Source organism: Aptenodytes patagonicus, chromosome 19 (assembly GCF_965638725.1).
Source record: "Aptenodytes patagonicus chromosome 19, bAptPat1.pri.cur, whole genome shotgun sequence".
In the NCBI taxonomy this organism is placed as follows: Eukaryota; Metazoa; Chordata; class Aves; order Sphenisciformes; family Spheniscidae; genus Aptenodytes; species Aptenodytes patagonicus.
The window spans coordinates 8,919,277-8,936,508 of NC_134967.1; the positions used below are offsets into that span (position 1 = coordinate 8,919,277).

The 17,232-nt window shown below is 55.0% G+C and overlaps 1 protein-coding gene across 3 annotated transcripts in view; it reads left to right on the plus strand.

The window, feature by feature from the left end:
- Positions 1-17,232, plus strand: part of TP73 (tumor protein p73) — a 34,231-nt gene that overhangs the window by 15,281 nt on the left and 1,718 nt on the right. The window contains exons 5-13 of one of the 3 annotated variants that reach the window (XM_076356298.1): positions 11,097-11,283; positions 11,428-11,543; positions 12,053-12,162; positions 12,612-12,754; positions 13,223-13,311; positions 13,647-13,771; positions 14,119-14,273; positions 14,465-14,597; positions 15,599-15,692. In XM_076356298.1, the coding sequence (XP_076212413.1) occupies positions 11,097-11,283; positions 11,428-11,543; positions 12,053-12,162; positions 12,612-12,754; positions 13,223-13,311; positions 13,647-13,771; positions 14,119-14,273; positions 14,465-14,597; positions 15,599-15,692 (1,152 nt within the window). The remainder of the gene's footprint in view (positions 1-11,096; positions 11,284-11,427; positions 11,544-12,052; positions 12,163-12,611; positions 12,755-13,222; positions 13,312-13,646; positions 13,772-14,118; positions 14,274-14,464; positions 14,598-15,598; positions 15,693-17,232) is intronic. The other 2 variants (XM_076356297.1, XM_076356299.1) reach the window with 2 other exon arrangements.

Below are 17,232 nucleotides of genomic sequence, written 5' to 3' on the forward strand. Positions count from 1 at the left end.
TGTGCTCACCTTAATCGGCAGTAGGGAAAATGCCCTTCCCTCATCCCAGACGATGCATGTTGCAGCTGCAGGGAGCAAATCGAAAAAGCCACTAAGGTCTTTTTGGATGGTTGTCCCCAGAAGAGCAGAGGGAGCAGCAAGAGGCCCCCCGAAGCGGTGAGGGAGCCCGTGACAGCCGCCTTCCCTCACTGGAGCCATCCCAGCCACCTGGGATCTTTCCACAACTCTAACTAAACTGAGTCCAGACTGTCTCAGCATCACCCCGTGCTGACCGAGCTCCTGTAGCTCTTGTGTCCTACTGGGAGCTGGGCTAAGCAGGACAGGATTGCTTTTTTTCTCAAGCCTTTGCGTTAAGGTCTCCTTTGTACGTCAGAGCAGCCAGTGCCACGTCGGTGCTGTGAGAGCCCTCCTAGCCTTGGGGGAGCAGCTGGACTCGAGAGATGCCCAGCAAACATGCCATGGGCAGCTGTAAGCACCTGCGGAGGATGCGCCTGCCAGCTAGGGCTGGGAGCTGAGGCTGCTGAGCGCATGGCTGCAAGGCGGGGGCCTCCTGGGAAGTGGTCCAGAGCAGAGGCGTTAAATGCCTGAACTGGCTTTAATACTTGGCAAGGCAGTCAGTGAGATGTGCGGACCTCTGAACCGTGATGCTGGGGTGATTGGGCATCCCCCAAAAGCAGGCTGGCTGCAGGACTAGTGCCAACCGGCCCACATTTCACTGTGCTGAAGCTGAGCCTCACGGAGAACAGAAGTGGGTCAGCAGGGTCTTGCACCCTGGAGAGCATGCGGCATGTTTTGTTTGAAATAGTAATTCCTGCGGGACTGCTGATGTGGGTGCAGACTGTCCGGCTCGCCGAGGTTGCCACATCTGCTGCTGTGACAGCCAGATTTGCTCCATGTCCTCCCTGCTGATGGCTGTCACAGCTACGCAGCTGCACCTTTTGTGCTGGAAGACGGGGTTGCTGCCTTCCTCCCACTCGCCTTGAGCTCTGCATTGCCACTGCTGCACTTGAAAGTCTGTCCTGGTTAAATGGGGAAAGGAATTCAGCAAAAAAACGTACATTATATGTTGCCAGTCAGTCAATATACAAATAATGATGTATGTACACAATATGATTCTCTACCTAAGCTGTGAATGCGTACATAGCAGCGTACAAGTAAGACTAGGAAAGCTGTTAGGAAATGCAGGCACTTGGGAAGGAAAGTTAAATGAACAGTCAGTTGGGCTGGGGACAGCGACACCTGACAGCTCGGTGATGGTCCAGCCAAGGGTAGCTGAATTAACCATCTTGGTGCGCTAAAGGACACGCATGGTCTATTTCATCCATAGCTGGGGAAGCCCTGTGGCTTTTGAATACTTTAAGATTAACTGCACCAAATAATTTACGCCAGGACCGTTGCAAGTGTTGACCACAAATTCGGCGGAGCCGCCTTGCCAGGCAGCATTTCGGAGCAGCGGGGAGCCCTCCACCCCGGAGGAAGGCTCTGCCAGACCGGCAGCTCCGAAGGCCTCCTGCAATCTGGGGTTAGATCACGGAGAATCCAGCCAAGGAGGAACAGACAGCTGGTGCACAGGCAATGCCAAACCAAATAGTTCGATGCAAGTCGTCTTGTCAAATGATTTGACACAGTTTTTTGATACAATCGTAAGCTTTGGTTGATGGAAGCGTGTAGCCCCATAGATTCCTGTTTTTGAAGGGTTTTGACTGAATGCCTCTGGCTATTCCTCTGGGAGCCTTGGTGTTATCCATTCTCCCATGCTTAGGAAAGGAGGCTCCTAAGGAGCCCAGGGCTCATGGCCAAGGACCGTTTGGAGATGAGGTGTCTGCATGGTGGGGTGGCTTGCTCTACAGGGGCTGGGCAGGCGAGCATCACCTGGGCAGGGGGAGCAAGGTAACACCGAGCCCACTGCCCTCGTGTGCAGTTCTTGTGTCCACACTTCAAACCATCTGTTGACAAAACAGAAAAGGTTTGGGAGGGAGATCCAAAGATGAAAGATTTGGAACAGATGCCTGGTAGGGCGATACCAGAGAAACGCTCTGCATGAAAGGTCTCCACGAGAAGAGTAAGGGTGGCTTGATCACAGTCTGCATAGGAGATGGTTTCTGATAGCAGACAGCTCTTTAATCTAATAGAAAAAGATATAATGAGATCCAGTGCTTGGAAGCTGAAGCCAGGCAAATTCAGACTAGAAACAAGGTGGAAATTTTTTAACAGTGAGGATAATTAACCATAGGAACAATTTACCAAGGAATGTGGTGGATTCTTCAACTCCTGAAGTATTCAAATGAAGAGCCTGCATATCTCTCGAAAGATAAGCTGTACTTCAAGCAGACACCATTGGCTCAACGCAGAACGAGTAGGCAGGGGTCTTAGGCCAGCAGTGTAGGGAATCAAACCAGAGGATCATCATCTGTTCTCTCTAGCCTTAAAACACTGAATTTCTAAATTTAGGAAATGGGTGAATGGAGAAGGCTTGAAGACTTGGGACAGGGGTTTGGGGCTCGCGTTACCAGATCCAGGTCTGTCCTTGCAGAGGGATGCTGGGCAGTGGGTGAGTGACATTGGATGTCCTGACTCCTGGGCTGGGCTCTGAGCACCGCACGTTGCCACAAACTCTGAACTGAAGCAGCCGCACTGGTCTGTGCTGCGGGAAGCCCTCCAGGCTGCCGCCGCCTCCCTTTTCATTTTTAATGGCCTATCTTATCAGCAGAGAGCAATGGCCAGATGCTGAAAATAAGGTTTTCCCTGTAGGTTCGAAGCCCCCCTCTGGTAGGCTGCTTCGACGGGGCTGGGAGGAGGACCAGGAGCTGCAGCGCTGCAAGACAGGGCATGCCGGCAGCCTGCCTGTTTGTTGGAAGCTATCAGGACTCTCGGTTCCCTGGAGCTGCCCATACACGCTAGAGCCGTGAGCCGATCTCGGCTGTTTTCTCACAGGCAGCCCCTCGCCACGCCAGCCAGCTGGTAACTGATAGATAATTAGTATTTTTCTCAAGTCGGGTTTGCGGCAGATCGGTGCTCCCTCCCCTCTAAAATGCTATCACGTGCGCCAGAGCCAGCAGAAGTGTTAATAGGGTCTTTGGCCTCCTGTGGCCTGGCTGCAAAAGGACGCAGGGGCTCGAGCCCGTGGTGCAGGGCAGCTGCCCAAGCTTGCACAGAGCCCTCAGCGTTGGGGAAGACGGACAAACCTCCGACCTAAGCAGGCAGGGGCTCCCCCAGCCTGGGCATGGGCACAGGGGGGTCCGGGCCACGTCCAGGGTCTTGCCTGCTGCTTCGGGGAGCAAACAGCCTGCGATGGAAAGGCTGGAGAGGTTCAAAGCCAAGGTGAGATGCTCCCGCTATGATGGACACCGTCCAGCAGGTACCCACAGCAAACTTGTCTGCGTCCCTGCGCTCAGCCAGTGGCAGACTGCCGCACTGAACTGATTCCAGTTGCTCTGTAGATCTTGCAGCTGGAGTGTGGGCACTGGGGTAGCAGGGAGCTGAAAATGGTTTGTCTGATGCTAACTGAATGAGGGGGATGGAAATAATTGGTGTGGCAGGAGACAGGTTCTCCCTTACTGGTTGCTGCCTGAAGCTTGTTGGGATAGAGGCAGTTGTAAAGAGGAGGGAAAAACCTTCAGGAGCATCTATAGAAAACAAGCCCCCTCTTCAAACTCTCTCTGGCACCTTACCATATTTTAGGGAGGTACCTGTCCAACAGCAGCGGCCTGGAGATGAGCAGGGGGCAGGCATGGCTCAGTACACTATCTCTGAGCCATAAACATCTTTGTTTTTATCTGAGTAGCTGGGCAGAAGAGCGTGGATATTTTGGCGTGCCAGAAGTAGGAAAGCAACCTCAGCATCAGCCTGCTCCAAAGCCCATTGAAGCCAGCCCACTGGAGGCTTTCCACCAGCTTTTGCAGGGCGTGGATGAGGCTCCAGGAGCTCCAGACACAATGGAATTAAGAAAAAAGGCAAAGGAATTCGGTGTGCGATGTTCCAACACGATCCCGCTATCAGCTCCACTATCTCGAATGTGTATGGTATGCACAGGTCAAGGGAACGACTTACTGGCAACTGCCGCTCCAGCGGGAAGGCAACGCTCTCCTGCAGGGACTGCTGCGGAGGTGGGAGAGGACGCACCGGGGAAGTGAGGTTGCGCTGGCCAGCTCCTCTGCGTTGGGATCTGAAACACACAGAGGAGGTGGTGACTGAGGGACCTGCTGGAGGAACTGAGATAGGCTGCAGAAGGAAACGCATGTCCATGCTCTGGGCCAGTAGTGATCTTGGGTGGTGGCTCCAGCAGAGCCCCGGGGGAGCGTGGCAGCTGCATCCCGGTGGGTTAGCCAGCGGTGCTCCCCACCTCGGCTGCCCTGGCCAAGTCCTTCGGGAGCGGGCACAGGGCCTACTGCCGCACCACTGGGAGCAGAGTTTTACCACATGGGGCTGCATTCCACGCCACGAGAAGCACGGCTGAAAGCATTCTTGGGAGCCCTGACCTCCGGCACCTAAAGGAGGGGGGGAAGACAGATGCTGGGTGTGCCCTCGGTAAACCACGTTCTCTGCCTGTGCCCACTCCAGGCAGTGGCTGTAAAAAAGCAGGAGAAGCATCTCCCTCCTGTTTGGCACAGCCTGCCAGGGATGCTGCGAGAGGCGGTGGTCTCCGCCCAAGTCCAGGTCTTGCTGCTCTGGTTTTTACACTTCATTTCCAGCAGTGATTCCCAAGCCCAACTCAGCCTCTTCTTCCCTCCCCTCCCCGCTTGCTCCCCATATCCAATCTTGACAATGCAGCATGGAATAACTGCCTTGCTGGATTTTCAGCTTCCTTTTTGGATGAGAGGGAACTCCAACGCCTTCTTGGTCAGAGGACCTGAGTATCCAGACACACAGAAGGAGTCAGACTTACTAGAAGAGATTAAAAGAACCCCCGAGCGTGCCAGCGCTGGCTGGCTGAGCAGTGACTAACAACGGCTGTGATCCTGGTTGGCAGTTATTTTAAGGATGTGCACACTGGGGAAGGAAGGGAGAGGACTCCTTTGGGGGTGAACCAAGGGATTTTAATTAGCAGTAATGGCATGATAATAAAGGTAGAAGAATGCAGGCTGGAGTGCACACAGCCTCTCTGTGCTGTGTCTGCTGTGGGGGCAGCCCCAGCCCCGAGACATCGCTGGTGGTCCAGCGCTCGTGGGAGCAGGGCTTGGGGACCTGTGGGTGACGGGGGTCCCCTGCAGCTGCTGATGGCCGGGGCAAGCAGAGGGGCTCTGCCAGGCACCTTGAGACCCCCCCTTCCATCCTGGGCACGGCTGGCGGTGCACTGGCCATCACCCAAAGCATCACCACCGTGGTGCAGGGACTGCAGACACGGGGAGGCAGGTGTTGGGGCATCCCTTGCAGCCGTCCCCGGGGCAGCGTCTCTGCTGCAGCCTGCCCATGTGGCTCAGGCACCGGCAGATGCTCTCCTCTTGGGTATCAGTGATGCACTGGACATATTCAAACCCAGCTCATAGTAAATGAGCAACAAGGTAGCTTTGGGAGGAATTTCTAGCTCAGTGAGAAGTTATATAGGCCGCCGATTAGAAAATGGTTATTAAAAAAATTAGAAAGAAAAAATTAGCTCTGTAGTCGGCATGTCTTCCAGGATCTGTCGTAACAGATTCGTCCGAGCCGGTTAACGGTATTTGCGGTTTGCAAGATGCTACATGTCTGAGTAAGATGACAGACACATTATTATCACCTCTCCGCTGCGATCTGTCCGAACCTGTCCCAGGATGCAGCTCTGCAGCTGCTTGCTGGGGAGCGCAAGGAAATTAGCAGCCGGAGGCAGCACTTTTCTTCTCTCTCTCTTGCCAGGCTAGTGGCTTTATTGGGATCCATTGACTGCAGTCCTGGACACGTCTTGAGTAGAGCTAATGAGGAGACTGGAATGTAGAAGAGGAGGAGGCTGGTAGGGAGGAGGGGGGAGGATTTGTGGAAAAAGTAATTGTTGAGCAAATCATTTCCTTCAAGAGAGAAAGGAGGACTTGGCTGCAGCCCTCCTGAAGCAGGCAAGTCTAGACGCTTCGGTGTCAACAGTTGAAGATAAATAAGATTTTATCAGCTCCGAATCTGTTGGGACACATCCTCCTAGCGGTTCTGCTGCCCAGGGAGGGCTGGAGGGAGACGGACTTCACCAGTAGGTCTTTCCATGCAGAAGATTCAGGTTATTTTTTTGCGCGAGGCTGACAGCATCCATGGGGAAAACCACCTCTCCCCGCTCTTGCTTCCTGTACAGGAGCAGTAGCTACGGGTCTGAGCAGTGCGGTGGCCTCTTCCAGAGCGGGTCCTGGGTACTTGCTCAGGGTGAGCAGCGGCGGATGCTGAGACTCATTTCCAGTGCTGCTTCACAGCTGCAGCCGTATCAGTCGCCATGAAACGTTGTGGGGCATTAGCTCATTTGCATCTTGTGATGTGCAAAACATTTCCTTGGATACAGCGGCAGCGATACCAAGATAACCTTGGCAAACCCCCGCAGCGGCCGATTGCGCCACGGGGCTCTGTCGCTCTGGTGTCCTTATTTCCCATTACGTTCGGCACCGATGCAGCGCGGTCTCTGTCTCGCCCAAGCAGTAGCCACATTTCAATGCAGAGGTGAAAGAAACCCCATCTAAAGACACTTTGGGGTACCAAGTCCCTAGAGAAACAGTGGTTAATGCTGATACACTGCTAGTGTTTAAATAATTTGGCTTTTCCAGTTATTCCTAGTGCTCTGGACTTGCACTGCAGGACAGATCACAGCAGTGGGGAAGGGACAGCGACGGAGGTGGCATTATACTTTCTCCCTAGCAGATGAGGGCTGACATTGAAAGCTGCACGACTACAGAAAAAACCCAAAGGAATATACGTTCTGCAGGTTTACGTAAGCTTCAGGTAGATTGCTCAGTGCTATTACTGCTCTTTGCTGTTTATACTGAACCAGCACCCACAAGCCACACTAACACGTGAACCTGTTCTGCTCTGCAAACGTGCAATAACAGACACTCTCTGACATTTTCTATGACCAGAGATGGCCTTAGTAGTAACGTAAGCGGTGCAGCAGACACTAACGGTCCAAAGGGTAGAGCAGGAACCGAAAATAAAGGCAGGAGGTACCCAGGGGAAGAACGTACCCAAGCTCTTCTGTAGGTGTCAGAGAAATGTTGGGGCTGAGGTCTGGACGTGCAGGTGCACCAGCGCCGGGAAAGTGTTCAGATGTCCTGAGATGTTGTTCCCACACCCGGGAGCGGCAGCGAGTTGGCAGTGGCGTGAGCTTCGGCTGTCACCCAGCTGCCACATGTGGCTGGTTTCAAGAGGTCAGCTTGTCCAAATGCTGCAGAACAGGAAGGATACGAGTGAACAGCTCGAGGTTCACCCCTAGTACAGGTGGCAGAAACGTGGCCATGGCAAAAGAAGAGTACCGAGCAGTGAGGCGGCTGCACTAGTCTATGTGATTAAATATTGGCATTTTGATCTCCCGGGTTCCACTTTGTAACTGTCTTGTCTTGCACTTGAGGAAGGCGCTGTGCCTTTGTGCTCTCTGCAAGCCGGGTGTGCACACTTCAGCTGCAGCTTGTAAAGTACCAGTAAATCAGATTATGTAGCACAACCCTGCACAGAGATGCACGTGTGGCAGATTATTAGCAAATACAGATAACCGTGTAGGAGCAGAGGCACCTACTCAGCTTGGCATCTGAGCAAGATGTGCATTTTGCTGACCCCTATGGAGAACGTACATTGCCGAGGGCTCTTCCTGGCTGAAAACAATCTGGGGATGTAGAGCCTCCTGGGATCCTAAAAACATAATGCTCATTCGCCTGGTGGCCGTGAACAGGCTGGGTCTGCAAGACCAGGAACACTTTGCCCCAGCAGTGGCTGGAGATATGGCTGCAGGACGGCTGTACACTGCGCGGAGCCGGGAGTGTGGCCGCACAGGGCACAGCCCTGACTTTTCTTGCCCAGAGTTATCAGCACGGAGTTCCTTAAAAGAAGAGTTTGTTATTGTGGAAGGATCTTTGAAGGCAATCCTGGAGCTGTTAAGACATGATAAGGTTATCAGTAGAGGCATGCCTGTGTTGAGCGGCAGCCTTTCTCCCTGCAGGGCAATCGCTCTGCTATTTAACAGAGATTTATCCATGTCATAACATGGTATAATGAGAGAATTTGTTACCAAAGAACTTGCCATAATGCACCTCTACTCTTCCAGAGCAGTTTTATTTCCCAGGCATGTTGAGGACTGCCCGGGAATGTCTACATGAAAGGATCCTTTGACAGGAGTTGTCAGTATTTTAACACCTGGCAAGGAAGAGCCCCCCTCCAAATAACCCTTGTTTTGCCATGTTGTCTCCTCAAAACGAGGGTGTTAAACCCCCATCACACTGCGGGTGAGCAGGTTACATGGGCCACGGCAGCGCAAGAGCTTCCTCTTCCAGCCAGGCAGAGGGGAGCAACCGCGTTCCAAGCGGAGCCCGTGCTTCCAGCTTAGGCACAACGCCTGCTGGAGATGCAGGATCACACCCAGGAAGCTATCCTGGCTGTAAAGTCAAGGTGTAATCACAGTCATCATTGCAAAATTTGGGGATTTCAGTGAAAGGTGGTGTTTCTAAGTGTCCTCTCTCTCTGGGCAAGTCTGCGTGCCTCCAATACTGAGGATTAATTCTTGCTGCCAGATTCAGCTTCGTGTTACACCTCCCAGTCACACCCTCTAACAACCACAGCATCTTCCCACTCTCTCTAGCATAGAGCAGGCTCTGACCTCTGGGACGTGTCCCCCGCCAGCCTGCTGGCTTGCCTCCCTGGGAGCTAGTACCTGCTGCTGGCCGACTGCCGGTCCAACACATCCTCACCATGCAAGAGCTGCTGCAGTTCACCTTGGCAGAAGCCTCCCCCCCTTTTTATCTTCTCTGAACTTCCCCAGAAATACCACCTGAAAATGGTTTATCTCGTTTGCCTCTTTAGCAGTTCCCAGGGTGGTACGAGCCCATCCAGCCCCGGCAGGCTCGATGGGAGCCTCCACGGGCAGGGGAGGCTCGCTTAACCCACGGGTGGATCCACTCCTACAGAAAGGGCAGCGGGATCGGGAAGCACAGACCCCTCCTGCAAACCCACCTGATGGGCGGGTGCACCGGACTGGGCTCACGGCAGTGGGAAGACAAGGGTTGAGCCATCCCTGCCAGCCCCCTAATGCCCTACCAGCAGTCCTGTGCGAGCAGCTTTGCTTGCTGCCCTCCTGCTTCAGGCAGCCCTGGCTCAGAAACACCCCCCGCCATCGGGAGAGCAGAGCGGGCAGCTCACAGCACAGCGGCGGCGGAGGGAGCCTCACTAGCCTTTGCACACCTGTATTTGGATGGCTCAGGACAAGCTTTAACATCCTCACAAATACTCTGCACGGTGGTATTTTTTTGGCATCAGGCGTTACGTTGTGGGGATGAGATAAAATACTTTGAGCAGGAACATGCCCTGCCATGCAGGGACTGGCTTCTCTCCGTGCGGCAGGGGTGGGCTCTTGTATAGCAAACACATTCTTTGTGAGATGGAAAACAGCATGGCACTGGTGAGGTGGAAGGGAATTGCACATCCCCACACCTGGGAGCCGAGACACGCATTTACTGGAAGGTGAAGGACAGGCTCTGCCTTCCCCACCCCTCTTCTCAAAGCAGCGTGCAGCCTCCTCCCGCCCGGGCACACGCTGCCAGCCCCTGCCTTGCTGCAGATGGTCGCTTGTGGTCCGCCTGGACCCGGGAACGGCGCTGGCTCCCTGCCCCGAGCAGAGCTGCCCGGGTGCCATGGCTGAGGGGTTCTGCCGTGCTGCGGGGCTGCTAGCAGGGCTGGCTTACAGGCACGCTGCTTTCTTCAGGCTGCCGTTCCCTTCCCTTTTTCAGTGGCCACCAGGAGCTTCCCCCGTGCTGAGCCCGTCCATGGTCTTTGTAAGAGGAGTTTGCCTCTCGCTCCTAGCTGAGCAAATCCCGTTGTGCCCTCACGAGGAGTGTTTTGGTGGTCACGAACCATTTTCTGTTAACAAGCAACTCCGGGCACCACCTTCGGCTGCCTGCAGAGCATCCTCCTCCCACGGCCAGCCTGGGGAGCAGTCCCTGCCACGTCCCCTCTGAGAGCCACCGCTGTCACTGCAAGCAGCTGCAAAGGATCGAGTCCTGGTCAGGACAAACCCTGTCTGTGTCACACGTGCTAGTCAGAATTAAACTCTGAAGTCTTGCATAATTATCTGTGATTCTGTTAACGATGTTAAGCATGATTTCCTTAGGCTGTGGTGCGCCAGCACCCTTGGTGCTCCCAGCCCTTGGCTCAGCCAGGAGCTGCGTGTGATAATGGACTCAGGGTAACATTTCCAGAATGGGCTGAGTGATGTATGGACAAGGGTTTAGACTGATTTTCAGCAAGATTTCCTCTAAGTCACAGTATAGCGGGTGTTCCCGCTTTGCCGCAGCACTTAGGCTAGCTGGGAAACCCTTCCTACAGTGCCCGGCCCTGAACCCAGTAGGTGGTCTTATCTGGTTTATGTGGAAAGCGGATACGATGTAGTGTGGGTGAATTTGGTCATATTTGAATATTTCCAGGGAAAAAGAAATATTGAGCCTAGAGAATAAACAGTTACAGCAAAGACAGGCTGAATTTCATTTGGTCGCTCTCCCCTATGACGCACTGGGACCATGCAATAGCAGTTTGCAATGCTGCGATCTGTTATAGAGCTGCCACGGAGCCCAGGCGCCGCTGGGGCGATTCCCTCTGCCAGTACACGGAGCAGCTTTGCACTGGCACAGTCCCTCCAGCATGGCTGCGATACGATAGGCAGTAATTGGTTTTGTAACAAGTCATTATTTTACTTAGCTGCTTTACTGCCATGTTCGCATTTCCCTTGGAGTGTTGAGAAAGCAGCAAGTGGGTGGATGAGAGGAGCCGAGGGAACAGAAACGCCTGTCTCGGTGCACGCAGGAGCATCAGCCCGAGCCCAGCACAAGCCCCCGTGCAGGGAAGGGAACCCTACATTTTCACCGCAGCAGCGGAGGAAGCTGAGGGCAAGCAGGGGAGCATCTGCCGTCCCATCAGGCCCAGTGACATTCACCCGATGGGCGTCTCTTCTTTTCCAGTACTCCCCCCTGCTGAAGAAACTCTACTGTCAGATTGCAAAAACATGTCCCATCCAGATCAAGGTGTCTACCCCCCCGCCCCCGGGCACCATCATCCGGGCCATGCCCGTCTACAAGAAGGCAGAGCACGTCACCGAAGTGGTGAAACGCTGCCCCAACCACGAGCTCGGCCGCGACTTCAATGATGGTGAGTGCTGCTCTCCCCCCCTCTGCCAGGGGCCGCCCCATCATCTGGGGGGGCCACGCGTCCCACCCTGCACTGCAGCCCTTGCGTGCACAGGACAAGCATTCTGGAGAGCCGCCTCCTCTAACGCGGAGGTTTGCCTTGCAGGCCAGTCAGCCCCAGCCAGCCACCTCATCCGGGTGGAAGGCAACAACCTCTCCCAGTACGTGGACGACCCTGTGACAGGAAGGCAGAGCGTGATGGTGCCCTACGAGCCCCCGCAGGTACCCAGGGCGGGGGGGCAGGACCGGTGATTGCCTCTGTCTGGGCTACAGTAGTTCTGCCTGTGCTGAGGGTGAACCTACTGGTGACAGGGCTGCTTGGTAGGAGACACACTTGTGTCCTGAGCAGGAGTCCTGCTTGCCCTGGCACGTCTAAGGCCACCCCCTGCTTGCTCCCCGCACCGGTGGCCACTGTGTTTGAGCATCCGCAGCTCCCAGCCCTGTGAAGCACCCCAGAGCATCCTGTTCCTGGGAAGTGGGGTGCAAAGAGAAATCCCCTCCAATCCAGCCCTGGGGGACCCCAGGGACCCCACAGTCCTTGTACAGTCCCCTCTTCCCAGCTGGGACTATCCCCACACTGCCCTTCCCCAGTGCTCCCAGGGAAGCATCCCCTCAGAGCTCCCCCGCTCGCCCTGCCAAGGTGCCAGCCCCACACCAGGAGCCATGGGGGCCCAGCCTGCCTCCCCCCCTCATCACTCCCTGCTCAGCGCCTGCTCTCCCCTCTTGGGCAGGTGGGGACCGAGTTCACCACCATCCTGTACAACTTCATGTGCAACAGCAGCTGCGTGGGAGGAATGAACAGGAGGCCCATCCTCATCATCATCACCCTGGAGACGAGAGAGTGAGTGGCTGTCAGAGCAGGGGCGGGCACTGCGGGAGGGCTGGGGTCCCTTGGGAAGGAGTCCTCCCCTGCAGGGAGCATCCCCAGGGGAAGGGGACATGGCAGTCCACCGCAGCCCCAGCCCGCAGCAGGGGAAAGGTTCTTCTCTGCCGGCTAGGAAAAGGTCTGGAACGGAGGTACCAGGAACCCAGCCCAGCATCGGCTTCTCCCCCTGCAGCTGGAGCCTTCCTCTGCCCCTGGTGCTCCTCTTGCCCCAGAAGACTGCTGCTGAGGGGCTCTCTGCACCCAGTACCTTCGGGGGGCTCAGTTGCTTCCTGAGCAATCCATTCATACGGAGGGATGGGAACGCACTTTGCTGATCTGGTTCCTGAGCTGGACCATAACGTGCTGGACTGAGCCGCGATGCACTTCCCAAGCAGAAATAGTCACCGATTTCTCTCTCCTCCCAGTGGCCAAGTCCTAGGAAGGAGGTCGTTCGAGGGACGGATCTGCGCCTGTCCCGGCAGAGACCGGAAAGCTGACGAAGACCATTACCGAGAGCAGCAAGCCCTGAACGAGAGTGCAGCTAAAAACGGCAACGCCAACAAACGCAGTGAGTCCCCTTGCCGGGAGAGGGAGGGGGGCTCAGGGCACTGCTCTGCCACAGCCCCAGACTCCTGGCCAGCACCTGCACCCCCTTGCTGCTCAAAGCCATACGATGCTTCTGCCTCAGCTCCTTTCCCATTGCACCCGAAATCACGGTGCTCCAGAAGTTTGGGCTCAAATCCACATCCAGGCACGATGCTTTGACCTTTCTTGACTAAACCTAAAGTCTCATAAATAGGACCCACTCCCTTTTCCCTCCAGAGTGCAAAGCTGTTAGTACAGGGCTTTTTTGTCCAGATATATTTGTTCTTCATTATTATTACTAATAAAGAGACAACATCAATGCCAAAACCCAGGTGAACAGCTAGCATCCTGCATGGCTTGAGCTTAAATCCTGCAGGGAGCCAAGGTGCTCCCAGCTGTGTCCTGCCCTCCCGAGGACAGCATGCTAACACTCTTCCTCTCTCCTTTCCAGCGTTCAAGCAGAGCCCCCAGGGCATGCCAGCACTGGGGGCCGGCATTAAGAAACGGAGGCACGGGGAGGAGGAGATGTATTATGTGCCTGTAAGTGTCAGCGAGCCACGCTGGTTGAGAGCTCGGCTCGGGACAGTGGTGGCATCGTCCCCTCTGCAAGAAACGCCTTGGGTTCGTGGTGTCGGGCAGGATGGGGTTGCACGGTCTCCAGAGGACAGCAGGCATGGGGGGCTGAGCAGAGACCTAGAGAACAGGAGCAAAAGCATCTGTGAATGCACGTGTCCAAGGGAGTCCTGGACCCCCAAATAGTCCCTGGCCACAGTGACACTGCACCTTGTGTGGCTGGGCAAAAAAAAGGGGGCACGAGGAAGGTGGCCAGGTGGGACGGGAGCAAAGCAAAGCCCTGGGCTTGTTCCCTCCTCCAGGTGCGAGGCCGAGAGAACTTCGAGATCCTGATGAAGATAAAGGAGAGCCTGGAGCTGGTGGAGCTGGTCCCGCAGCAGCTGGTTGACTCCTACCGGCAGCAGCAGCAGCAGCTCCTGCAGAGGCAGTAAGTACCATTGAGAGCAGCCCCCCGAGAGCCCACAGCAGGGAGAGGCTGGGGAGCAGCCCTGGCCCTGGCTGCGTGGCTGGGGGACCCCTCAAGCAGCCCCAGTCTGGGGCTGGTCCACTGGGTCACAGCACGTCTGCCAAACGCCTGGTACTTAGCAAGGGCTGACAACCGCTACAGAGCCGCTGTCGGTGCAAAGCAGCTTTTCTGTGCCGCAGTCGCATCGGTGCGGCTGCCTGAAGCCTCAGCAGGAAAGTCTGATCGGCCAGAGGGGAGCTCTGGGACGGGGCAGGGCAGCTCCATCCCACCCGCTGCAGGCTGACCGGCCGCTTGGTTTCCCCGAGCAGGAGTCAGCTGCAGACGCCTTCCTCCTACGGGCCCGTCCTTTCACCCATGAATAAAGTTCACGGCGGAGGAATCAACAAGCTGCCTTCCGTCAACCAGCTGGTAGGGCAGCCAGCGCAGCATAGCTCCAGCTCCGCGCCCGGCCTGGGGCCGATGGGTAAGGTCCTCACCGCGCCGGGCGCCGCGGCGCCGGCAGCCGCGGGCAGAGCGGGCAGGCAGCAGTCCGTGCTCGCAGTGGCTCTTCCTGCCCGTCAGACCCTAGGCTCCCTGCTGAGGGAGCGGGTGGTTACCACAGTTGGGGTGATGTCTAATGGATCTGTTTGTTGCGTTGACATGGCCGCTGCCTAGGACCTGGAATGCTAAACAGTCACCCCATGCAACCCAACGGAGAAATGAATGGGGGCCACTCGTCCCAGTCCATGGTCTCCGGATCACACTGCACCCCCCCTCCGCCCTACAACCCCGATCCCAGCCTCGTCAGGTAGGGAAGGCATCCGATGCCCTGTCTGTCTTGTCCTCTGACGTTTCTTGCTGTTGTTCCTCACTCTAACCTTCAGATCTGTCTAGCAACTGGTCAACTGGCCACTGGTCCCAACTGAGAAATCACTGCTCACGAAATCACGTAGACATTCTTCTCATCTCAGAAACCAAAGCCCAGCTACTTACCAGTTAGAAACCTCTATCTGGGTCATCCGTCCCTGCTTAATTAAAAATTAAATGCATCCAAACGAGAGTCTTTTCCTGCATGTCAAACTGGCACGTAGCTTTGTGAACTTTCCCCTTCCCCTTCCTGACCAGCAATGTCTGGAAATCGGTCCACGTGGCTTATTTCCATCAGGAATGCATTAACAGGTCTGCAGGCACTTTTTGACGTTTCAGTTTTTAAAAAGACCACAGACGTTTTGACAGACACCCTACCGAAGTCAGGGAGGCTGTACGCGCAGTTTAACTAGGGGCGCGTAGCTGCAGCCCAGCGCGATGTGCAAAATACCCCCGCACCACCCGTCTGCACATTGCAGAGACCGGCCTCACTGCCCAGACTAAGGCATGCCCCGATCTCCCTCCCCGGGTAGCTCGAGCTCCCTCAAGTTATTCTGAGTAAGTTACTGAGCTGAAACCTCTGATGATCAGGAGAAAAAAAAACGTGTAGCGTTAGGAACGAACGTAATCCCATGCTTCGCTTTGACATTAGTGGCAACTGAGGTCACACTTGGGATGGCAACAGCCCGGGACAAAAAAGCCTGACCGAGCAGTCGGAGCACCCCAGAGCGAGCTCCCTCCCGCCCTCGCGCCTGCCTGCAGCCCTTCTGTGTCGCAGGGGTGTGGGAGCGTTGCCGAGGCCGGAGGCAGCAGGAGCTCACCGCAGCCCCCCCCGCCTTTTCGGTGACCTGAAACACGGTTTGCCACTGCAGCGATGGTTGCGAGCACAGCTTTTATTCATGAGAAGTTAATGCCACTTTATTTTCCAAATTTTTTCTGCAGTTTTTTAACAGGATTGGGGTGTCCAAACTGCATCGACTATTTCACCTCACAAGGGTTACAGAATATTTACCACCTGCAGAACCTATCCATAGAGGTAAATGCTTTGGGAAGATCTGTTTTTACCACTTGTTTCTATCAGCTGTTGATCTGAAAGGCAAGGACAAAACTGCTTTAAAGGAAAGGGAAAACCGTGCACCAACCCGTCACACAGAATATATGCTCCCCAGGATTTATGCCTCCCATTTATGCATCCTTTCTGGTCCTTCGGATTTAGCAGTAGCTCAGTCATCGGTAGCAGCCACGATAGTCTCAATTGGTTCTTCCAGGCTGTCAGAAACAAAAGAGCTGAAAGATCCCCAGACCAGACCTCAGGTAGATTTTCTACCTAACACAGAAAAAACAGCTGAGATCCTCAGCAAAATAACCCAAAGCCCGCTGAGCCAGCGGCAACACCTCCCCTGCAGTTCAGTGAGTTTTAAATCTGACCTGATCTTACATCTTCCCCTGTTAATCTTTAAGACAAAAGAAGCTGAAATAAGGGAGTCAAGCCTGGGGCATTTGTATTAAGGGAACCCTGGAATGACATAGCCCAGGTCAGGGAAAAGCTGGCATGAAAAACGGTAGAGGGGATGCTAGAAGTACCTGAGCTTGCACAGAGCATCAGCCCTCTGCTGCCACCATTCTCGGTTAAAGCACAGTCTCTTGGTGACGATACCGAGGGCGGCACCGAAGCAGGGACTTCCCCAGCCCATGAGGGTAACAAGGAGGAGGGAAAAAAAATAAATCTTAAACCCTTTGAGCCATAGCAAGCCCTCTAAGTCCCAGAGGCGGTGTTTTGGCTGAGACAAAGCTCCTGCCCCAATCCCCTTTTGCCCCCAGGCAGTTTGTAGTAGCTGTCGTCTACCTGGCAGCTACAGTAAAACGCGCGACCACGCTTTGGTGATGCAGCTGTCGGAGACACGATGATTTTTCATTGGTAGCTGGGGCCAGTTGCGTAACCTTCGCCTGGTTTTGGACCATTTTCTGAACTAACTCTGCAACCGTCTGTAAGCTGTCAAAGGAAACGTTTGGTATGGCCAAAACTTGTATCAGATTGCTGAGCTGTGTGTCCGAGTCGACATTTGTAATTACTAATTGCATACTTGCTGTCTGCTCTAGTTAACACTCACGTGAGTCTCTGTGTTTGGCATTAACATGGATCTCTGGCAGCTCTCTGCTACGACGGTGTTCGTTCTGGCGCAGGCCCCCCAGTCCTGAGGTTATCGACCTTGTTTTGCTTTACGACCACAGCCCACAGGGTCGTAACAGCCTGCTATTGCCCACGTCGATGCATTAGTGCATGACACTGGCCCCCGGGGGCAGGTGCTGCTCCAGCCTCCTGGTCCAGGACCGGAGGAGAAGCCAGCCTGGTTGACAGCTCCTCGCCCAGGTGAACAGACGTGAGGACGCTTCACATGCTGCTCTGTGACCTGCGTCCAAAGGGGAAAGGTCCCCTCCCTCCCATTTTCACATCAGTTTGATGTGAACCCACCCCCCCAAAAAAAAAAAAACCAAAAAAATGTCTAACCTGCAAAGCTGCCCTTGAGTAACTGGTCAACTGGCCGTTGGTTACAAATGAGAAATCACCCACGGGG